The sequence below is a fragment of the Python bivittatus genome, unplaced genomic scaffold (assembly GCF_059951505.1).
Source record: "Python bivittatus isolate LINGU-HERP-01145 unplaced genomic scaffold, Pbiv_v1 ctg000610_np1212, whole genome shotgun sequence".
In the NCBI taxonomy this organism is placed as follows: domain Eukaryota; kingdom Metazoa; phylum Chordata; class Lepidosauria; order Squamata; family Pythonidae; genus Python; species Python bivittatus.
This window is the reverse complement of record NW_028277088.1, coordinates 9812821-9837851: the sequence shown is the minus strand read 5'-3', so window position 1 is coordinate 9837851 and position 25031 is coordinate 9812821. Positions and strand designations below refer to the sequence as shown.

Sequence of the window (25031 nt, the reverse complement as noted above, 5' to 3'; positions counted from 1 at the left end):
GTAGCAAAGCCTCTTTGTGTGGATGTATGGATCACAACAAGTGAATAAACATACACACTCTTACAGAAAGTGCAGTCACTTGACATTATTTACAACTTAATTCACAATGCCCAAGCGATTTTCCTGTTTAGTGGCTGAAGAATGACCTCTACTTCATTAATCTTCCATTCAATTCTTATAGCAAAAGCATCTCAGGAAGGAAATGTTTGTGCAGAATGACAGGGGAAAATGCAGAAAGTGCCTTTAGACATTTAGCTATTGTAATCTGCCCTTGCCTCCTATGGATGGGAGCAAGAACATTAGGAAGTACTTTCTAAAGCCAAACTCGTTTCCCAAAATAAATGCATCTGTGAATCAATGATAGTGAAGTCTTGCCCCTAGAATTAAATACTGCCTATTGAACAGGAGAGTTCCAAAAAGCCATTTTGCCCACAAATTTCAGAGCCCCGCAAAAGGGTGGTGATCTGACTGCACTAGCTGTTCTTCTGCTGAGTAGCGACTGGTATTTGCCACCATTAAGTAAAGCTTTATAGATTATATGCACTGCTTCACTGCGGGCATAGGCAGGGGGACACACCAATATTAGGAGATGCAGCTGGCCAGTATAGAGCAGGGTACCAAATTACAAAATGGCCTGCATGGAGTTCTTTGGCCAACTAGTACACTGTCATGAATCTTGATCTCTCATCCATGGTTTCATACACACTTTTAAAAGATATGAATTTGTAATCTGATGTCAATCAAATCTGGAGGAGCAGAAGTCTTAAAAATATGCCAAAATTGCTCGTAGACATATTGAAAATCCACTGGGACCTGAAGAGCCATATTTGGTTTTGTTACACAAATTCCAAGGACTGAATCATAAGCTGCTATTCAATCACATCCCCCCAAAAAGCTGTCTAATCTTGGCAGTGATTAATGCAAAACCAGAAGAAAAAAAAATCTGGTTTCAAATACTTATCTTGCCCAATCAAATGTTGGGACTACAATCAAGACAGCTAACAGAAGTTATTTGCTAGCCATTTGCTTAAACAAAAGAAACAAATGTGGGGAATCCATGAGAGTCCGACCATAGTGGAAGAAGACAGAAGGCTGGGTGGAGGGACTGAAGCCTGATTAAGTGTGGCAGCTGAGTGTAAATGGTGGCTGCTGAGCAAAATGGAGGCTCTTTTATGAGTGATAGCTTACTTGGGAGTAAAGGCCTACTTGTAAGAAAGTCAAGAGAGGAAGGAAAAAGGTATGGCTTGAAAAAAGAAAGCAGAGCCAAGGGTAAGGTCTTGTGGGGGGTTCTTATTGCTCAGAGATAGAATCAAGAATTTAGGGGAGAAAGGGTACAATGGGAACAATGACGTCCCTCCACCTAAGGCTTAATAATTTATTCTCTCTTCCTACCATGTGACCTTTACACCTTCATTATTTTTACAATAATCTTTATAATAAGCAAGATGACTCTTCCTACAATTTAAGTTACAGCGACTGTTAATTCACACGTTTTTCCACACATTCTTCAGCACAGTATATACTATGCATGTCTATGTGAGAAAGTTAAATAGGAAAAGCAGAGGAGAAAAAGGCCTATCAATTGGTGTTTGTAAACATTTCTCAACTCTCCCCTCTGCCATTCCTACACAAACTATATCACACTGGAAAAAAGAAATCCAGACACTATTCGATTCTTTTTTTAAGGTGATGTTTTTTAAAAGGGAATACAAAAAAGGTGATTTTGAATGAAAAGCACCTAATTCCAAGGAAACTTTAGCAAAATGTGACAAAGTTTAATGTGCAACATTTGAATAGAATTGCTTTTTGTGAATTTCATCCCACAACATTTCCAAACATCTGTAGCTTAAAATATAATATGAAAGAGAGATAAAGAAAGAAAATTTTAGATTACATTATTTAAATGTTCTGTAAGTCACCCTGGGGAAATTTTGATTTAAAGGGTGGCAAAAAAGTCATTAAGAAATAAATTTAAGTTTGTTTATATGTATGTACTATATTTTCCTTAAATCATAATGCAAACATTCTGGAGTCCTGACAGAATTATGCACATAAAGCTTACATTTTTTAATAACAATCTAGTTGTTGGCATTAGAGAATCCCAAAATATTGCACACATCTGGATATGGTTGGGCAAATGCAGAAAGGATTAAACATCCAGGCAAGTGAAAAAGTGAAAGGTGGGGGGGGATCACTCTGGTTCCAAGTTCTATGTATGTAATGAAGGGATGTGCTTGGAAGAATGGGGCCTATGCCCATCAAGACAATACATCTTGAACTGATTCTTTTTTTGGGGGGGGGGGAGAGAAGTAATCCTCCTAGTGAATTGAATGGGAATTAGAGCTCCTGTACTATTTACTTAGTTACAGCCAAAGCCTGTTGAGGATTCACATAGATCGTTCTGAAACTCCAGGTTATGGCACATGAGGATTTTTCCAGGCCAATCCAGCAAAATGCTTAATTACTGCCTCAAGGCAATGATTCTTGGTAGCAGGCTTTTATTTCACTGATTTTGCCCAGGCACACCCAGATTTGGCCTGATATCTGCATCTGCATTTAACATATGGACTGTCCTTGCAGTAGACAAAGCTGGATGTTTCTCCTGGCCAGAAACATCTTGAAACTATAAATAACAAATACCAAGCCTCTATTCAGCACATGAAAGCTCAGAGGTACTCACCCTGCAAACTGGGCATTGCCAGTGACTACTGCTGTCTCTAAGCCTGAACTCATCAGATAAACACTTGGAATGATATACACGAAAACACAGGTCACATATCAACACCTCTCCAGGCAAATGGCATTCAAAACAATACCAGTCATGAGTTTCTGTCTCCCAGTCCTACAAAAAATACAAAATAATTTGATAGAACATTCTGTCAATATCTGAAACAGCCATGAATAAAGCACATTTCTTGAAGTCTAGCAATTGTTAGGCATTTTAAAATATGGTACCTCTTTCATGGATTATACCTTTTTTTTTCTTTTAAATTCCACTCTATAAACTTCAAGCATACTGGTAACTGAAGTGCTACACTTTTAGCTTCTAATAAATGCTGGGGTTTAAATCATGGAATGAGCATGTCTGGTCAGCAGCATGAACACAACACTTATGTCATGTTCCCAGCATTCAGATAAAGAACTCCACCCTCACCCCCAAAATGGTTTCTTATCTTACGTACTATAAGATAAACTCTGAATTTCAACGAAGCCCCAATTACCTTTAAACGAAGGCAATGGGATTCCTTCCTCTGCTTTAGGCAAATGAATTGTGATATTCAACCATCTGCTATTCTATTGGTCCTCTCCTGAGTCTGGTCTAACTCTTTTTCCTTTTGAAAGGGTGAATAAAATCCCCGTCCAGATGTGGAATTCTAAGGAACACGGGAACCCCATCAAGCGCTCATCAGAAGCAGTTTTGGGAATTGCTACCCCCTTTTCCAGGGCTTCATTTTGTTTGGTTTTTTAGCAGGGAGCAGGAGGAATAAGAGCTGTCCCTGCTATTCCATGCACCAATTTGTCCACAACAGCTGTGACACTTCTTCTGAATGCATCAATTTATCAGTTGATCCTACAGTGGATCTTCTCTGATTAGACAGAAGAAACAGCCTTAAAAAGGCAGCAATAGCTGCTGAGGTCAGAGTAATATGGCAAAATCAAAAGCAATGCATGTTTTATTATTTGCTCCCCTCCCTGGACCCCCGTGGCTCTTCCTCCTTTTCATTTCTTTCTCTAAGCATGTGCAAAGTGCTGGATCATCTGTGAGTGCATGCTGAACCCAAATAAAAGAAGAATCCCTCTGTTCCTCAGAGTTCAGACAGGACTCCTTTCTATGCAAGTGTCATGTGAGCAGGAAAATGCTCAGCATCACTTGTGATATAAATTATACATAATGGCCAGTTTTAAACATTTTTCGCTAGAGGCAAGGACTCTAAAAGCTGTTCTGCCTCCTTCCTACTTCCAGATCACCTGGAAGTACTTTGTAATTTGGTTTTGCTCTGATTGAATTTTATATAGGTTCTTATTTCTTCATTAAAATTTGCTGACCTGTATGAGAATTTAGAGTAGAACAGAGAAATGAATCGGAATTGACCCACTAAACAGCTTATCCAATCTCCAGGGCCCTGCAGATGTATTGATCTTACAATCTGCAGAATTCCCAACCTCTCAGAGTTATGATGGTTGAATATTCTGGGAATTATAGGTTTAATACAATTATGAGGTTGTGGGAAACTGCACCAGGCCAAAGCAAAGGTTCTTGCAAGAACAGAGCACTCCTGCAAATTAAATGATACAAGTCAAATGCTGACAAGAAAGTTAAAGTTTGCAAACTTGCAGGAATGTACAAACAGAGCAGAACAAAACACAAATCAACTTTAAAATATGGCAGTTCAAGTTCAAGCAGCTTCATAATTTTTGAAACATACCTTTTCCAATTTGATTTCAATGAATCCAAATATTGGAATTTTGACCTAATTTCAGTCTTGGTCAGGGCTGTGGTCCTTCAAATGTTTGCAACTGTGTAAATGAAGCCTAAAAATACGATGTCTCAAAACAATGCAGAACAAAGTAAGAACTGCCTCTTTCCAACTCACTGATTTCCTAATTTTCCTCATAATGGGAATAATCTACCTAAATGAGCATATCTGTTAGTATCAGTGTTTCCGAAGAGTAGAATTAATTTCAATGTTCTTCAACTGCTAATACTCACACACATTTAGCTTTTACTGTCACATATGAATAGCGTGCATCATCACTTGAACTTAAAGTTGAAGCCATCCTTAGTGAAGTCTCACCAGAAAAAAAACCGCTTACTGGTTTTTATGCTACAATTTATGAAATAAATGTTTTAGGGGCACTTTTCAACTGTAGGCCAAGCAGTCTAACGTAACTACAAAAACAACACAAATTGTTCTTTGGGAAAATAAGATTATTAAGGAGTGTCAACATACCAACAGTTTTATGTAGCCCCTAAGACTCTGGATGCCCTTCTCAAGCTCTGTACTGCTTTGGATGGCAAAACATTTTGAGCTCATTTTGATTCTTTAAGCTACAAGGATAACTACAGAAGTTGTAAGTTTCTTGTTATACACTGAAAGAATATGAGTCTTCCCAAAACAGTAAAAACCGGCTTTGGGAAATAAAACACCACAGAATAATCAATTCCTTTAGGATAGTAATTTTAAATATTTATTTTACATTTATTTATAAATCATATGTGAGTTATTAATGCAATTTCTTTATATGAATAGGAAGATTTTCCATTAGGCCAAGTAAACAGAGGCTCCACCCTTATCTACAATCAATCTGAGTCCAACCTAAATGAGCAAACCTTTTAATCTTCTTCCAATTCCACAGTAACTAACCTGCAGGTGGTAGCCTTCATAGACATACTGCATGTTATAATTTTCATTGGCACTGTTCTGAGATAATTTATGATCTTAAACACAGAGGGCATAATCCATCACAACCCAGAACATGGTGTATGGTGGAACACATTTAAATGATCATGAATGCCAGATTCCCACTTTTTCCATTAAAAGAAAACTACCATATAAGGTGAAATAAAACCCTTCCTAGAAAAATGTTTACATTGATATATGTTGTTTTTAAAATCACTAGATCCACTTGGAGATGTCAGTTGATGATACTCGGTACCCAATTTTTTGTTCCTACTTTGAGAGAGTGTAGGTCCCATTCATACAGAGATATGTTTTGTGTGAATACACACTATTCCACATCTATGTCTGCTGTGATACATAGGCATACAAAAATACTAAGCCTGATTATGAGTTTGATGATGTAACAGCACTCATAATTCATAAACTGGTCTTTTGTATTTCATTTTCCCCTTGTGCTATCTTTTCCGTTTGTCAACTATTTCCTTGCTAGCTATATTAAATCTATAGAACTTGAGCTTTATAGTCAAAGTACAGTGGTACCTCTACTTGCGAACTTAATCCGTTCCGTGACTCTGATCGCAAGTCGAGTTGGTCGCAAGTAGAAGTAAATTTTCCCATAAGGTTCAATGTAATTACCGTTAATCCGTTCTGGCGTCCGCGGACCACGCGTCAGGGGAGGAAAAACGGCCGCTGACCACGCGGCAGGGCGGAAAAATGGCCGCGGACCATGTGGAATGGGCGGAAAATGGCCGCAGACCACGTGGCAGGGCGGAAAAACGGCCACGGACCACGTGGCACGGGCGGAAAATGGCCACAGACCATGTGGAACGGGTGGAAAATGGCCGCGGATCCGGTTCGTAAGTCAAGGCAAGTTCATAAGTAGAGGTATTTTTGGGGCCGGAGCTGATCGTATCTCGAAAATTTCATAAGTAGGGGCGTTCATAAGTAGGGTACCACTGTACACTTCAGAAAGAAGACAACATGCATGTTTTAAATTATTTGTTATATTATTTACCAAACTACCAGAATGTTAATTTTAACTAACCTTCTCATGCTGTACTCTTTTCTTTTTCTTTATGCAAGTTTGATTATCCAGAAAAGAGAATCTCATTCACAGAAAAGAAGCAATTACAAAATAAAAGGTTTGGGCATAATTCCATGATAAATCTTTTGTATAAAACCAACTGAAATGAAAGGGAACTACAAAATCTTTCCCTGCTCCAGTTAATTTCAGTGGGATTTCCACATGAGGATCAGTTAACTAAATAAAAAAAAAAGCAAAAAGTTAAAATTTATTGTGAAATCATTAATATGATATTACTAATAGCTGGCCTAGTATTTATTTATATCTTCTTGCTGTGCAAGAAGGATTTATAACCTAAGGATTTATAACTCCAAATGCACCTCTTATTTTTTTTTCTTTAAGTTTAAAGATTGTTTTGTTAATTGTGTGTGGGATTTTTTTAGTGTATTTAGGTGTTTTGTCATATTTTTTTGTAATTGATAAATACAATTTATTAAATAAAAAATAACAACTTCAAATCCTCATACACTGGATCTAGTTATTTCTGGTATGGTGCAGTCCTTGAGAATGTGCAAACTCTCCTGTTCAGCTGTCTAACACACTAAAGCTGACCCTACCCGTTACCCTCTTGGATTGGATAGATTCAGACACAGGTATTTTACGTGATAAAGTAATTTTTAACCATAAGGTTGAGTAGACTGGACACACAGTCTTTTTAAACAACTATTCACTGAATGATATTTACTGATTATAAAATCAACTTCAATGTGTAAAATCATAACTCAAGTATGAAGGGGTGGAGCTTATGTCATGAAATCATAGCGCACATTTTGTCATTTTGCTGTCATTGTGGTTAGGAACACATGCTTATGGATGGGGGGGTTATATTTCTGATGTAATCTCCTCTTTAAACATTAAATAAAGCAGGTAATTAATATATTGGGTTTTTTTAACTGAAATGTAACAGAGAAATCAGAAATTCAAAAATAAAATTATAGGAAGCAAAATAAATGGCAGTGTTAATGGAATGATTTTTTAATAAATTAACTCAAATTGTGTGTCCAACACTATTGTTTTAAAAAAACCAAAACCTGTGTTTTTAAAGATGTAAAGTCTGGACAAATGTTGGAACATCTGCAGAACCAGGGGTGTACAAGGGTATCTGCCACGTAATTTCCTTACATGAGACAGGAGGCATTTATATAACTAACATCTGGCAGCCAGTATTCTAATTATGATAAACACAAAAATTCTCAAAGTACAAGTATATCTTTTTCTGCATTTGCAAAGTCTTCCACCAGATGTCATCATCTCCTCCCAAAGTAACTGACAAAAAGGAAAGCATTGCAACTTTACATCTTGCGGCAAAACATGTGAGTGACCACTTCCAGCTCTCCAGGAAGGAGAAAAAAATAGTATTTTAACTGAAGTGCTGCAAAAGCAGACTGATTTCAAGAACTAGATAGAACATGGCTGATAAGCATTATTAAGTCAATTACCTGAAAACTGAAAAAGCAACATCTAATCTATCTTAATATACAACAGAAAAAGAGAATGTAACAGAGCGTATTTAAGACTACATAGTGCAAAAGTTGTTCACCTTGATTTTTGCTGTTGTCCGGGAGAAAGGCTGCATACTGTAGGCCTTTCAAAATAAAGAAAACAAAACAAAAACAAAAATATGGTCTCTGTATTGGAACCCATCTGAGGAACATAAACCGAAACCAGGAGGGAAAGCACACTATTATCAAGAGCATCCTCACTAAACATATTTCCCCCAGATAAACTCTATGGACTGGTTTTATGCAGAATGTTTTCCCCTTCTCCTTCTGTGCTCCTGAAAGCTTCCAAGCACTTAAGTTAATTAGGAAAACACACTCAAAGCAAAAAAAAGAAAAGAGCCAAAATGGTTCCACGTTTGTAATTTTTCAGCTTAGCAGAAGGATTAGCATTCTCAATTAATAGCCCCTAGGAAGAAAGACATGCTTATATCATAATGTACCACAATGGGGTCAACCTTAGAAAAATCCAAGAGGTGCTTTGTTTATGATTAGGTACCTAATTGTCTCCACGGTCTGTAAATAAAAAATATTATCATTATCCCCCCTTTTTAGAAGATAGCTGTGATTATTTATGGAACTACTATTAAGCAATTCCAAAATATACATTATAGTGTAAATTGGAAAATGTATTTTATGTGCAAAAATGAAAACTTGCAGGATCAGTTTACTAGAAGACACAGGGAAACAAAGAGGTATCTGACTATTATAGAAAATACTCTAACCCTAAAGGGGAAGAGGTCATTTTATGTACACCATGTATTAATTCTTTATTAAAAAGAAGACTGACAACTATAAAGTTCCAGTTATCATCAGTATTCCACAGTGCTTGATTTTTATTTTATTTTTTTGGTAATTCTATATATAATAAAACAGACTTGCCCAACTTCAAGCTGAACATATTCATCTAACCATCTATTGTGGCCTGGCAGGTACTTTCAACTTTGCTTGAAGTTTTGCAATTACAACAGGGAACATAGTAAATTTAGTAAGGCCAAGGGGATCTCCATCCATGGCTAGAAGACTACATTAGGGCATTGTTGGTTACAAAGCCAAATTCACTTGAGTCCAGGGCTTCTTCGCATTCTACAAGACTACTCTTGCATTTTATCTCTATTTTTATATTCCATTAGTTTTTATACATGCTTACAACTGGATCACAGTTAATGTATTTATAAATCATTAACCTTTCCTTAAACTTAGTTCACGGGCATCAGAAAGCTACCTAATATTAATGAACCTAAAAATATATCTTTGTGATCATAAGAGGAGCTGGTGATGCTTAAAGGCCAGTAACAAGGCAGTTTGGACAAATAAAAATTTGGAAACAAACAATGGTGAAAATGATGATCAAAAACTTTATGTATTCTGTACTGCTTTTCTGCAATGAACTGCAATTTGATGTTACTTTTTGGTAAAGGGATGAGAGTAGGCAAATGTTTAGGGCAGGCTTCCCGTTGTCACACAAAAGTAAGCTTTGCTAAACTAAAATATGCAAATCAATCCATTACAGAAGCTAAGCACAGTTTGCATCTATGTAACATCTTTCATTTCTAAACAATTTAATTATATGCATCCAAGAGATGCAAGATATGTATTATTAGTGTGGCATCTTTAATAAATAGAAACCTTTAAATGTAATATTTAAATGTAAATGAGAAGAGAGTGTATCTCACATCCTCGTGGATTTTTTTGAAACATACATTCAAGCCCTCTAATTAAGAACAGAGTTGTGCATATTTTACAATTTATGCAATGCAAAAATTAAACTGGCTACGGAAACTGGAATTGAGAATCTTAGTTCACTAAATCAAGGCTTCTTTCATGCATAGTGAAATTATTAAAGACAGGAGACAACTCAGTTAAGATTTACATTAGTAATGGGACAGCTACATTTCCAAGCCATATAACACTTACTGCCCCTTGGGGGATCTATCTGCAGCACAATCAGTGTGCAATCTAAGCCAACCCATGAACGTTCACATGATTTATACATCAGCTTTTCCATATGAAGAAGTTTGACTAACTTGGCATAAAAATCTGATTTATGTATGCGGTAGAAAATATACACAACTCTGATTACATGCAGTATGCCTGATATCATACGGGGTATTGCTAAATCTAATATTTCAGTTTGTTGCTCTTAAGTCTACAGCCTTTAGTTCAGCTCTACATGGTATGGTACTGTATCTCAGGATATGTAAATTAGACAACGAACATCTCAGTTGAAATGTTTTCTAGCTTATGTATTAAAAAATAATACTTGAATCAGGAAGTGCTACTTCTAATTTAAGTTATAAGATCCAAAAAAAACCTTTAAAAAACTGAACGGATATAACACTGAACAGAAATAATAAAAACTGGTTTGTTTTTATTTCTATGTATACTTGAGCTACCTGTCTCTTGATTACAGTGTCAGATAACTAATTTACAAATAACTTAGGATTCCATGCTTTCATGACCAAATTTAATTAAAAAAAATTAAAATAGCTAACTTTTCTAATCTGACAGTTTATCAGTAAAATAAGATTGAATAACATTTACCCAGTATATTGCTGTACCGAATGAAACTATAATATGGAAAAAATTTTAAAAAACAATATTTTAGAGTCACAGTTGGTATCTTTCTACTATATATTACCCAAACTGATAACATAACAGTTCATTTACAAGATATTCAGAATAACTAACAGCTGGAGTATTGCATCTATATTCAATGTCATCAGCTTGAGGAGTTGTGAGGAAGAGGCCCCCATCCATTGCTTATGACTTTTCTAAATCAACTGAAGGCCAGCTGAAAGACCTTGATAGAATTCATCTAACAGTATGTCCTAGTCCATGCTAATTTTTCGGACTTCTATGAAGATAAAATTAGTCATCCCAGTTTAAGCCTACACACGAAGCTTCCTAAACTTGTACCTAGAAGCTTCCCAAACTTGTACCTTCCCTGATACCATTCCAGGAACGCTTTGCAAAGAAAAAGAATTCTTTCTCAGGTCTTCAAAATTAAGTGCTTTCAAGATATCCTACTGAAACAGGGTTGTTGTGAAGTAAAATACCAATACTTGGTTTATATTGTGGTGAAACTGCTCCTCTTCCACTTTTTCCGGAAAAGAATAATGGGATGCATATGACAAGTTCTGGGTGCTGAACTTTCTCAACTAGCATGCCAAACAATTTCTTCATAAGCAGTTTTGGACTGCATCTCTTTGATCACACCTTATGTTGCTATGCCTTGAAATTAATCTATGTCTAAAAATGTATGTTTATAAATAACTATATTCATTTGGATGTATTTTTAAAAATACACTTCATTCACCTCTGAAGCTGTTATGCAGGCAATAATTACCTTTAATCTTAAGCATTCTGTGCTGTAAAACAAAACGCCTACAGCTATATGAGGTAATTAACAAACTAGCTTTCTACCTCATTTTACATTTAAAAAATAAAACTTTTCTAAGACTATGCACATCAATGGGTATTAAGAATTCCAAGTCAACATTCCAGGAAAGGTGATGGAAAGACTTGCAGAAAATATACTCACAATCTCATCTCCAGGCAGCCAGTATCCTTCTTGCTCAATACCAGCTTTTGATCCCTTACATCCGACAGTCAAGGTTTCAACAACAAGGCCATCCTTCACTGCTAAACTAAGCTGACGTGTGGTCTCCTTGGGATGCATACCATGAACCCGAGACATATACCTACAAAGAAAACAGAACGAGTGCTTACAAAACCATCTTACTGTCTGGATATTCTTTATGGGGCGAGTCCGACAATTTCAAAATTACGTAATATGTTTTGGTTCTTTTCTGGCCTTCCTCACCTCCCTTTATTTTAATATCTCTTAATGTTTTGCACTGCATATGAAGTATCAGCTACAAAAGTTTATTTAAAACTCAGTTGAGTAGAAAAGCGAGATGTAAATCAAATCAATCCCTCAAAATTCTAAACTGAAGGTTCCCAAGCCTGATCACAAATTAATTAAGCAAAGAAACAAGTCATTTTGGTAACACCTTCCAATGGAAAATAATTTGTAGGTCATGATGCAGATGTGTTTTTTTTCAAAATTCAGGCTTTGCTTTGTGGTGAGCAGGTGAAGGAAGGGAAGAATTGTCCTACTACTACACAAAGAAACAGCACAGTACTCTTTCCTCTTTTAGTCACTGCCTTTCAGTAAATGTCCAATGCTGGACTTACCATTCTACCCACTTTAAGAGCCACAGGTCTAAACCCAGAGGGCAAGTACTGCCAAAGACAACTAGCATAGTAAGTTCCATCAAAACACTGTTGACTGAGAACCCATTCCCCTAAATCTGTTGGAATGACATGTTATAGGGGACTGAACGAAAGAGTGTGCCATCAAAATTTTTACTGTAATTCATTAGCTAGCTAGCCAGAAATAGACAAATGGGGAACCACTAAATAGCTGATACTAGCCGTGTGCTTGGTATTATCTGCTAAAGGGTTTAAAAAGGCAAAATATTTGTGTATTTAATTTGTCAGATTTTTAGGCTGCCTGTTTCCAAAATGACCCTGGGAGCTTCAAAGAAACAACAACATTATATGAAAACTCAGCATTTGTCTGAGGGAACAACATAACACAACATTTTTCTACATCACCCTTCCTCTAACTAAAAAGGGCCCATCTGATACCTCCTATCCCAAGGCCTGTGGAATAAAACTAGTTCTTAAAAATTGTTTCAAGTTAGGCAAGGTGGGAGCCATATAGATCTCGGGGGGAAGCAGTTCCAAAAGTCAGGCAAAGAAGCAGAAATGGCCCACTTCCGAGGAGCCACTAGTTCAGGGTTTCTCAACTTTAAGATGTGTGGCAACTTTAACTTTAACTGGGGAACTCTGGGAGTTGAAGTCCACACATGTTAAAGTTGCTAAGGTTGAGAAACACTGGATTAGATAATGATGCTGAATTGACGAGACCAAAGCCAGCTAATATCAGAATTCTATATTAATATATATTATAACAATTTATAGACAATGCGTATCTATAAATGTTTCCTATTCTGCTGCTGTTTTAACAACTGCCAAGTTTTACCCTCCTCTATTAACTGTTCTATAAGGACTGAGGCAAGAGTCAGTGTTCATTCCAGTTTCTTAATATGCAGCAATTTCTCCTAGTCTTATTTATTTATTTAATACCACTACAATCTCAACCTTGTAATTCTAGATGGCTCACAAAACAAAAAAACATAAAAACACAGAATATCATAAAAACAAAATGCAACCAAAGAGAGAGCCAGTTTGGTCTAGTGGTTAGGGCACCAGGCTAGAAACCAGGAGACTGAGTTCTAGTCCCCAGTTAGCCGTGAAAGCCAGCTGGGTGACTTTGGGCCAGTTGCTCTCTCTTGGCCCATGATGTTAGGCTTGGGTGACAAGCCGGTTGGTAAATTCTTGTTGTAACCAGTGGATCAACTTTCAGTTGATCTGAAAAAAACGGACCCTGCACCTGCAGGAAAACACTGGGGGGGGCGGGGGGAATGCAGCCAAAGCCCTTAAAAAACTAATTCACAATCAGAATCCCCATATATGTCACACTCCACTAACAGCCTGCCCCCAATGCCTGAAGAAGCCAGGTCTTCACGTCTTTCCAAAAGGCTAATAGTGTTAGTCTGTCCAAATCTCAGGAGGATGCTGATCCATATGACAGGAGCCATGAGAGAGGAGGCACGTTTCCTGGATCCCGCCAGATGGCACAGGTTCAGGAAAGGACCTGGAGTGTATTTACCCTGCCGTATCTGGTAGGACATATGGATATAACTAGGGACAGATGGCTCTACAAATAGTCTGGCCCTGTACTATGTAGTACTTTACAGGTGATAAACTGTGTGCTAATTCTGGCTGAGGGACTGCAACTCCATCCAGAATCAGAAATGGACTTACTGGGGTTGAGTTGAAGCCCATTCTTCCCCATCCAGACTCCAGAGTTTCCAGGCACTAGGAAAGAATCTTGACAGCGTCACTTAGACAGCCTGGTGCAGAAATATAGAGTACTTAAGCATGTGCCGATAGATGAGCTTATCCAGTGGATTCATGTAAATGTTAAATAAGAATGGAGACAGAGTTGTCTCTAAGGCAGGGCTGGACTTCTCCCCCCACCAGTACTGACTGGAGCCAGCCCTGGAAGGAGAAGAATCACCATAAGATAGTGCCTCCTGCTCCCAATTCCCTAAGCTCCCAAAGAATACTATGATTGATGGTACTGAAACAGAAATCAAAGAGGACCCGGATGGATGGACTACCCCTGTCCAGTGCCTGCTAGAGGTCATCCACAAGGGTCATCAGTACTGTCCTCATAGTATAACTCAGAATGAAACCCAACTCAAAATGGTCTACTAATTTATTTCCTCCAGGGATCTTTGGAGCTTGTAGGACTACTACCCTTTCAACAACCTTCCCCAAGAAGTGAAAGTTGGAGACCAGATTAAATTTTCCAAGTCCACTGGATCCAGTGATGGCCTCTTAAGGAGAGGGCAAACCATCACTTCTTTCAAGGCAGGCAGAACAGTCCTGTCTCAGAGAAGCATTCACTACCACCTGAATCCAATCCCATGTCACTCCTGTGACGCCTTGACCAGCCAGGTGGCACATGGATCTGAAACACAGGAGCAGAGCTTAGAGCCCCAATGACCCAGTCCTCTTCTTCAGGACTAACAGGCTCAGACTCTTCCCAGATTATCCAGCAAGTTAACTCCACGGACCTACACAGCTAAAATCCAGCTGTGTGTGAACCCAAGCAACTTCATCTGATAGATGCCTAGTCCTGGAGAAGTCAACTGTATCTAGAATCAGTTCATATATATAATATGTTTCACCCCAAAGAGCAAGGAACTCCAGAGGGAGATAAAGAATAGTTTTTGCCTGGCCAATATGTAATTGTAATACATTGAACTGAAAACTGAAAACTGTTTTTGCTATTTCTTTCAAAGAGCTACAAGAGCACATACATGGATATGTAAACCACAGTCTACCTATTAACTTACAAAGTAAGTTAATAATAATAAGAGCCAGTTTGCTGTACTGGTTAATGTGCTGAACTAGAAACCTGGAGACTGCGAGTTCTAGACCTCCCTTTGGCATGAAAGCCAGACAGGTGACTTCTAGTGATTGCCTGGACAAGGCCCTGCAGGTTTCTTGGCAAGATTTCAGAAGTGGTTTGCCCTGGCCTTCTTCCTAGGGCTGAGAGAGAAGGAATGACTCCAGGTCATCCAGCTGGCTTTGTGCCTAAAGTGGGACTAGAACTCATGGTCTCCCAGTTTCTAGACTGTCTTACCCACTACACCAAACTGGCCCTCTGGGCGACTTTAGGTCAATCACTTTCTCTTAGACCAACCCACCTCACACAGTTGCTGTTGGGGCAAAAATAGGAGGTTGGGAGCATTATATACACTGTCTTGAGTTGTACACAATAAAGGCAGGATAAAAGTCTAATACCAACAACACAAAAAAGTACAGCAAAAAAGTTATTTCATGTAAAAAAAAAAAACCCATGCAGAAAACAAAGGAATGACAAAAGGCAAAACCAAAAACGAACAAAAAATGCAATCAAAACCAGAAACATTCGTACAAACAAAATTATTAACAAGTAAATATACCCAACACTCTCTTCAGAAGTAGTGGTGTAACCGAGAGCAAGAAAATTCTCTTTTGCTCTTCATGGTGGCCAGATAAGAATAGAACAGAATGGTAGTGGTTGCTCTCCCTGGCCTTTGGCAAACACATAATGGAGCATGAATGCTTTCTTGAAATACCAACATTCTAGAACTTTCTGCATTAGCGACCCAGTTTCAATTAACCTCTTTTCCTGCCTCTATCAATGAGGGACTGCACAGAAGACGTAAAGAAGAACGGACAGTTATTTTGGACACACACATAAAAAGGAAGCCACCCCATGGTCTCCGTTAATCAAGAGGAACTAAGTTGATGGATAAGCAAGACAAAGCATTTTCTATTGCACGACCCAGACTACAACGCATTTTGAGATAATTCAAGCTGGCTACATCCGCGCTGAGTTTTAGATAGACAGTAAAAACTGTGTTATGAAGCTTTTGATAATCCTGGTGGGTTTTCAATGTTATTTGGGTCAGCTCGAAATAATGCTTTGGCTTTGCCTTTTTTGTTTTTTATTTAACTTTTTACATTAGTATTTTTATAGTATAAAGGACTATGATTGGATACAAAAAATTTATAAATGCTAATAATATTATTTGTAAGCCAGCATGGTCTAAGGCACTGTTTCTCAACCTTGGCAACTTTAAGATATGTGGACTTCAACTCCCAGAATTCCCCAGCCAGCAGGGAATGTTGAATTGTAGTCTTGTCTTAGGCACAGAAGCCAAATGGAAAATTGTGGGCCACTGCCGCTCTCATCTTCAGGGGAAAGGGGGGGGGGGGACTTCCAAAAATTCTGTCCAGGAAACTGCATGAACCTATCCACGTAGTCACCAGGAATGAAGTCTGACTTGAAGGCAAAACAAACAAACAACAACAAAAAAAAGAACTGTTATTATTACTAAAAATTAAGCCACCGCTACAGGGAGAAAATACCCACGTGTTTTTAATAATAGACACTGGCTTCTGCTAGTTAAGGGGATGAGGATAAGTAAGAAATAAAACAACTCCTCCCTCTTCCTTCCTCTTAAAAGATCTGATTAGTCTTACCTTGGAGCATGAGAGCTGAAGCAAGCTATTTGTGCCATGGCAGGGATCAGCTTCAGCTTAACGGTGAGATGGGAAGAATATCACACTCTCTGGGCCTTTTCCCAACCAGAAAAAAGCGAAACAAGTTTGCACGCAGATAGGTATATATACAACAGCAAGTTAATTCCCATAAGACAATAAACCAATCTTAATGTGATCAGGAAGCTAAAATAACCCTTCTGCAATGTAACTTTTAAGAGTCAGTAAATGTTAACCCTAGTCTTTACTAGCTAGTCTGTCTACTAAAACAAGGAAGTTCTTCCTCACAATCCCTTCCTTGAATTCCTGATCTAGTTAGATGAGGCCGGCTGCCAACAGGAAGCTGAAGGGAGGGGCAGAAGCAGAGTGAAAGATTCAAAGTTGCAGATCACTACTCTAGCATTTAGAGCTTAATCATCTCATAATCTACTCAGCCGCAAACAACAAGGAATAACCCCTCCTCTAAAAGTTAAGCACCCCATGTGTTTCAAATAACACCAAATATAATCACTTTCTAACCCCCCTGGGGAAAAAGTGCAAATGTTTCCAAACTTTAAAAGCACTAACCTATTTGCATTAAAAATGATGAAAGCAGTCTCACTACAGATGTGTCAGTGGAAGAAGCCTGGTGTTCTTCCGTTTCACTATATACATTTACATTATATCTCACTATGTACATTGTTACCCTGATATCAATATCATTATCTTTTGTATCTCACTGAATTTTACAACCATTCTCACTTTTATTTCTATTCCAGAGAAAGCAAAATGAGAGAGACCCTTACAGACTAAGGAACTCTATGTTTTCCATGAAAGAGCCACTGTAGCAGCAAGTTCCATCATATACCCTGTTTGCCAACACACAGATGCTGATACTTGCATGTGTAGCCCACAACTGCGTATGCACTTCTTAAATGTGCAAAAGAATTCTGCATGTGGAATAGAATGCATGAATTCGGTATCTAGAATTCCTCAATGATGGAAGCTCATGAAGGAACTGGGATCTGAATCCAGCTTGCCAGTATCTGAATTCCACCACTCCAGCAGACAAAAACTACAGGATTACATTATTTTTCACTACAGGAAGAATGAAGCAAAATGGGAAAACCAAAAAAATGTACCAAGAAACAACAAAAACACTGCCCCCTTCAAAATTTACACAGATGCCTAAAAGCAATTTGCATTTCAAACCTCTGCTGCCATGTTGTTTGAAATACAGTACCTTTCATTATCATGTTTAACTAAACTAATGTAGGCTGAAACAGAATTCAAATTGAAAAAAGAGCTCCTGAATGCTCAATGAATTCTGTTTCAACCTGAACTGGTTTAATTTAAATTTAAACCCACCAGATTCCTCTCCTCCTTTGGGAATCATGCCTACAACCAGATGGGTTGCAACCACACAGAGCATGAATCCACCACAATTAGTAATTTACTTAAAGACATAAGAGCTTATGCATGGCACTGTATAGAGGAGAAATACCAGATGGAGTTAGAGTAAAATCTACCAGACACTTCTACAGAAGCTGCCCCCAGGCTAAAAAGGAGATCCTGCCCCTTCATGCTTTACAAACCTCCAGCAACCTGGTATAATACTTATTATCTGGTCAGGTCTCATTGGTAATAATTTTAATGCAGATAAGAGTTGCTTGTTCCAGTGACTAAAATCACTGTACATTCCCAAACCTGTCATTAACTTTATAGCTTATGATGTTAGGCAGCATATCCCACCTACACAAATCACGACAGCATTTATATTTTTGTTTTTATTGTTTCTGATTTTAATTGTAAGCTGCCCAGAGTCACCCTCTGGGGGATATGGGTGGCATATAAATTTAATGGATGGATGGACGGATGGACAGACGGACAGACAGACAGACAGACAGACAGAACTGAGCAACTAATCCACTGGACTGCAACTTAGCTATATTTTTTTTCTTCAGAGCAGTTGCCTTTTAAAGATCTCTTATCCTTTTCTTTTTTGGGGGGCCATGCTACAAAAAAAAAAAAGGTACCAGAAAGATAGTAATACTTCTTAAGACCCTAAATTCCACCCTGCTGGATAATTTTTGTCCTGTCTCCAATCTTCCCTTTTTGGGGAAGGTTGTTGAGAAGATGGCTGCGCTGCAGCTCCAGAGGTTCTTGGATGAAACTGATTTATCTGGACCCTTTTCAGTCAGGGCTCAGGCCTGGATATGGGACAGAAACAGCATTGGTTGCATTTTTTTATGATCTCTGGCAGAAGCGAGATGGGGATAGCATACTCATCCTTGCTCTACTTGACCTCTCGGTGGCCTTTGATACCATCAACCATGGTATTCTTCTGGAGTGGCTTTGGAGGTTAGGAGTGGGGGGCACTATGTTGTTCTGATTCACTTCCTTCCTCTGTGGTTGTCCCCAGTCGGTGTTGATAGGGAGCGAGAGGTCTGGCCCTCGGCCCCTGCTTTGCAGGGTTCCGCAGGGTTTGGTACTTTCTCCGCTTCTGTTTAACATCTACATGAAGCCACTAAGTGGGATCATCCATTGCCATGGGGTGAGATACAGTATGCTGATGATACTCAGCTGTGTATCTCAGCCCATGGTGAGTTAAGTGATGCCATGACCTCCCTCTCGCAGTGCCTGGAGGCTGTTAAGGTCTGGATGGGGACAAACGGGTTGAAACTGAACCCTGGCAAGAGGGAATGGCTCTGGGTTTGGGTTTCGTGATGGAATGTATCTACGAGAAGGAGAGCAATGTGGGAAATCAAGGCTATCAGGAAAGAGGGAGTGCATTCCAGGAGGGGGGAGGAGGCAAGAGGCAGCACAGTCCGCAGGGGGAGCGTGAGAAGAGAAAGAGATTCAGGATAGCCACTCCCTAGAATTTCCCAGGGTATATCCACTAGTTGCTGTAGTATAGAGTCAGTTTCGCAAGATTCTGTCTATAAGGTGTAAGCAAATAAAGGAACTGTAATAGATTGGACTGTTTCATCACTGTTCTTGGGCTGGTCCTGACAGGTTTCTTTGGTCCATGTAAAATTGCCTTCTTTAGTCTTGGATAGGGTTGCACTACCCCGGACAGACTTGGTGTATAATCTGGGGGTTCTCCTGGACTCGTGACTGCTGCTCAAGGAGCAGGTAGCAGTAATGGCCAGGAGGGCCTTTGCACAACTGGGGGTTGTGTGCCAGTTTCCTGGACCAACAGGTCCTGCTCACAATCACCCACACCCTAGCCACCTCCCATCTCAACTACTGTAATGCACTCTACATGGAGCTGCCCTTGAAAAGCATCCAGAAGCTTCAGTTGGTTCAGAATGCAGAGGCCCACATGGTTTTGTGCAAGTCTAGATTTTAGCTGGAATTAAGATTGCAGGGAGAAACACCAACAACCTCAGATATGCAGACAATACCACCCTAATGGCAGAAAGTGAAGAAGAACTAAAGAGCCTCTTGATGAGAGTGAAAAAGCTGGCTTGAAACTCAACATTAAAAAAACTAAGATCATGGCATCTGGACCCATTAATTCCTGCCAAACAGAAGGGGTAGAAATGGAAGCAGTAACAGACTTCATTTATTTGGGCTCCAAGATCACCGCAGACGGAGACTGCAGCCATGAAATTAAAAGACGCTTGCTCCTGGGGAGGAAAGCTATGGCAAACCTAGATAGCATATTAAAAAGCAGAGACGTCACCTTGCCGACAAAGATCCGCATAGTCAAAGCTATGGTTTTCCCAGTAGTAATGTATGGCTGTGAGAGCTGGACCATAAAGAAGGCTGAGCGCCAAAGAATTGATGCCTTTGAACTGTGGTGCTGGAGAAGACTCTTAAGAGTCCCCTGGACTGCTAGGAGGTCAAACCAGTCAATCTTAAAGGAAATCAACCCTGACTGCTCATTGGAAGGACTGATAATGAAGCTCAAGCTCAGATACTTTGGTCACCTAATGCAAAGAGAGGACTCTTTGGAAAAGACCCTGATGCTGGGAAAGATTGAAGGCAAAAGGAGAAGGGGACAGCAGAGGATGAGATGGTTAGATAGCATCACTGAAGCAACGAGCATGAAACTGAGCAAACTCAGGAAGGCAGTGAACGACAGGAAGGCCTGGTGCGATATGATTCATGGGGTCACGAAGAGTTGGACACGACTGAACGACTGAACAACAACAACAGAGTTGCACATGTTTCACCTCTCTTGCAGGAGCTGCATTGGTTGCCGATTTGCTTCCAGGTCTAATTCAAGGTGCTGGTTATTACCTTTAAAGCCCTACATGCCTTGGGGCCAGGTTATTTGAAGGGCCGCCTTTTCCCAATTTAATCTGCCCATCCCACCAGATCAGGGAGGCAGGGTATGTTATGGGTCCCCCCCCATTAAGGAGGTCCATCTAGTGGGACCGAGAAGAAGGGCCTTCTCCATGGTGGCCTCCTCCCTGTGGAACATCATCCCTGCGGCCCCCACCTTGATGCTCTTCCAGAAGACCCTGAAGACATGGTTTTGCCAGTGGGCCAGGCTGATACGGAGCCCATCAACTGGTCTGTTTGAATGTATTGCTGCCACCAGGAGGGTGGGGGTGTAATGGATTTGTATTTGGGGTTTTATTTCTGTAAGCCACCCAGAATCACTGAGTTGGGCAGCCATATAAATTGCTTTAATAAATAAATAAATAAATTTGGAAGCTTCGACTTCCAAATGCAGCTGCATGGGTAGTAAATGGTGTTGGATACGCAACGTGTGTAACACTACTGTGTGAGCTGCATTGGTTGCTGATATGTTTCTGGGTGCAATTCAAGGTGCTGGTTGTCACCTTTAAAGCCCTTCATGGCTTGGGGCTGGGTTACCTGACGAACTGTTTTCTCCCAATAGTTTCTACCTGTTCAATTTGGTCTGATAGGTTGGGCCTGTTGCAGGTCCCATCAGCCAAGGAATGTCGGCTGGCAGGGATCAGGAGACATGCCTTCTCTGCTATAGCCTCTACACTCCGGAACATTATCCCTTCAGAGATTAGGATGACCCCAACCCTGTTGGTCTTTCATAAGGCCCTAAAGACCTAATTATATGCCCAGGCCTGGGGCCCCGAATGTGTTAAGGGCCCCATTTCTTGGTTATACTGAAAATTAAGGGATGATTTTTCTCAGCTGCCATATATATTCCTTTTGTGCCGTATTATACTTGTTTTGTTTTTATAACTGTTTGCTGCCTAGAGTCACTTGACTGACATGGGCAGCTATAGAAATTAAAATAAATAATAAATAAATAAGTAAATACATAGATTCTTATACACTTGGCGGGTTGAGAGGTGGGAAATCTGAGGGATCTGATTTGCAGGCAAGTTTTAGATAGGTGTTAAACAGGGGACAAGTGTTTTTCTGTTGTGAAACAAAAAGCCACGCTTTTGTAACAAGGCAACCAAGTTAAGGATTCCACTGCTAAGGAGAATGGGACCTTAAGAAAGGTAGGCATGCCTGCTTAATAAGAATGGAACTCCTGCAGTTTCTCACCTCGGTAACAAAGGATTCCTCATTGAGGCTGCCCCCTGGACAAACCCTTAAGTAGACAGGTGATGGCTCTCATGGTTTTAGTGTTAAGAGGTCTATTTTGCTGAAAACATGGTCATTCTTGGGTCATGCAGTAGCCTGGGGCTGGTCCTGTTTTACATATGCAAGTGGGGGGAGCAGGAAACAGCAGAGGGAAATGGGGGAAAGAACTTGCAACAGGAGGGGGGGCAGGAAGAGAGGCAGGGGGAAGGGAGAGGAGTTTGCAGCCTTTTTTTATTATTTCCCCATCACAAACATTAGCCTTGATCCAGGCTAGATTACCAACGTTAAGACATTATGGGAACTGGCACTCAAAAAATTAATAAGGTATCAGATTGAAGAAGGCAGCAAAAAAGTACTGACAATAAGGGAAATATTAGGATCAGGGATCAGTACTCTTAAGAGTCCCCTGGACTGCTAGGAGGTCAAACCAGTCAATCTTAAAGGAAATCAACCCTGATTGCTCATTGGAAGGATTGATAATGAAGCTCAAGCTCAGATACTCTGGTCACCTAATGTGAAGAGAGGACTCCTTGGAAAAGACCCTGATGCTGGGAAAGATTGAAGACAAAAGGAGAAGGGGATGGCAGAGGATGAGATGGTTAGATAGCATCACTGAAGCAATGAGCATGAAAACTGAGCAAACTCAGGGAGCCAATGAAGGACAGGAAGGCTTGGCACGATATGGTTCATGGGGCCATGAAAGAGTTGGACACGACTTAACAAGTGAACAACAACTGAGATGCCAGATGGGTGTGGATCTTGCCCACAGATTTTGATCTCTGATGCTGCTGTGGGAAAGATGCACACCAAGTATGGAAAGAAAAAGATGCATAGTCAGCTAGTCCATTTAAATAAAGTGACTTGTGCATTTACATGCTATACAATTTCCTGCTGAACCATCTCCATCTCCAGAGTAGCTCTAGATACCTAAATTGGAAATAGTTACTTTAGGAGAATGTGCAGAAGCAAACAAAAACTATGGAAGAATTAAACAGAACATTAGGGTGCTGCAACCTGAAAAAGAAAAAGGATACTGTACCACACTGTTAAATTTCAACACAAAAAACTTCTCCAAATTCAGGGTGTGAATATTAGGATAGCAATAACATACTCAAAGGCGATTTTTCCTTAATAATTACAGTATTACTCTTGTTGGTATTAATATTTTATGACATTAAGTACGCTAGAAGGATTTTAATTTTCCTCAAGGTCAACCATTATCAGAAGCTGAAAGACCCCTCTATTTTATAAACTGGTTTCCAAACCAAAGAAAGACATACCTTTGAAATAAAGGCACTGATTTGTATCAGAATATCAATCTCAAATTCTCACTCTACAATTTCACTGGTTTGTGTTGTAACAACTAATGTAGGAACATTTCTTTAAAAGCTAGCAATAATGCTAAAAATATCAGGAATAATGTAACACCTTTCTTCCAATGTGTCACCCTTGGGTAGAAAAAGAATCAGGTGATCTTAAGAGATATAAACACATTTTAAGGTCCTTAACAATTATAAGTTTGCACCTTCTACCCGCTCAGCCTTTCTAATGCTGAATCTGCATTACCAAGAAAATGTATGAGAGAGATACCAGCACTCCTTAACTGACCAGCCCAAAGATCTGAGCTTGAAAACTAGAAGTAGATGTACAGTAGAGAACAAAATCTACCTGCAAGTAAGCATTATTAAAAAAATAGGAATTAAGCACATACAATTATGCAATTTTATTCTAATAAAATACTAACAGCAGCCATGTAATGTAAAACTCTAAAGTACTGCCACTCTGTTTTAGGGGATAAGATATCAAATCCAACCATATTATATATACTTTTCTGCAATTACAAAACACAACATAGATATTAATCAATTAACAACATCAGAGCAATCTATTTATTACTGAAAACAGAATGTTATCAACGTCTGTTTTTTTAGCCAATACACTGATGCATCAATATGAACTCCTGTGTATTCTCTTCCTTTAATATATACAGATCAATGTTTCCTCTTTCATCATTATTTTTCTGTGGAAGAACTGGATCGTCTCCAAACAGAAAGCTGGCATATTTCCAAGGAAGAGGTAAATATAAACCACTTGTTTATATTTACTCGAATCAATGCTCCAGCACCTCAAGAAAATAGACCACCAATATTAATAAAACTATACTTTAGGAGTATTATCAGTATTATTAAAATTAGATAAAGTTAAATTGTGCTTCAAAGGTCTACCACTTTAGTTAAGACACCTTAATAGGATACTTCAGAAGATAAATTAAAATACATTTTATATGAAGGCAGGTTTCCACTTACTATATTAATTCTGTGATAAACAGTTGCCACAGGATGTTTTTTTGTCACAAGTAGGTAATAGAAACTTGTCCAGCTTTTCTATATTGTTAAAATAACCTCAGATTTCTCACACCGTTTAATATTCTGCTAGTTTGCCTGGGGTATATATCAATCTAATATTAAATTCCTCTTTGGTTCAAGTGGGGATGATATGTACCTTTACCATATAATGAATATACTTATTCTTCATGGAAGTGTGAAAAAGCTCTGGCTTTCAATTATTCTGCCAACCAGAAAAGTTGATTTGTAGATAGGCATGGACTTGGAATTTACAAAATATTCCCGGAGAGAAGGCCAAAATCAGTTTCTTCATTATCAGGAGGATCTCAAAGGTATTCAAAGAAATTGCAGTTTTATGGAAAAATAAACTAATTAATAACTGCCCCCTCCCCAAAGTCCAGAACAACTAGAGATACTTGTTTTCATGATTCCTCTGAAATTCAACAGGAGAAATCAACAAACAGGAGTCTGCTTTCTCTCACATTGAAATCTGATGATA

At 39.1% G+C, this 25031-nt stretch overlaps 1 protein-coding gene across 12 annotated transcripts in view; it reads right to left on the bottom strand.

Annotated features, from left to right (window-relative positions):
* ZMYND11 (zinc finger MYND-type containing 11) overlaps positions 1 to 25031 on the bottom strand; it is a 100897-nt gene that overhangs the window by 28122 nt on the left and 47744 nt on the right. For 8 of the 12 annotated variants that reach the window (XM_088150920.1, XM_015887618.3, XM_015887619.3 and 5 more), the window contains 3 exons: positions 11530 to 11689; positions 8027 to 8071; positions 2681 to 2842 (listed from right to left, as the gene is read on the bottom strand). In XM_088150920.1, the coding sequence (XP_088007046.1) occupies positions 2681 to 2842; positions 8027 to 8071; positions 11530 to 11689 (367 nt within the window). The remainder of the gene's footprint in view (positions 1 to 2680; positions 2843 to 8026; positions 8072 to 11529; positions 11690 to 25031) is intronic. The other 4 variants (XM_015887620.3, XM_007425490.4, XM_015887621.3 and 1 more) reach the window with 2 other exon arrangements.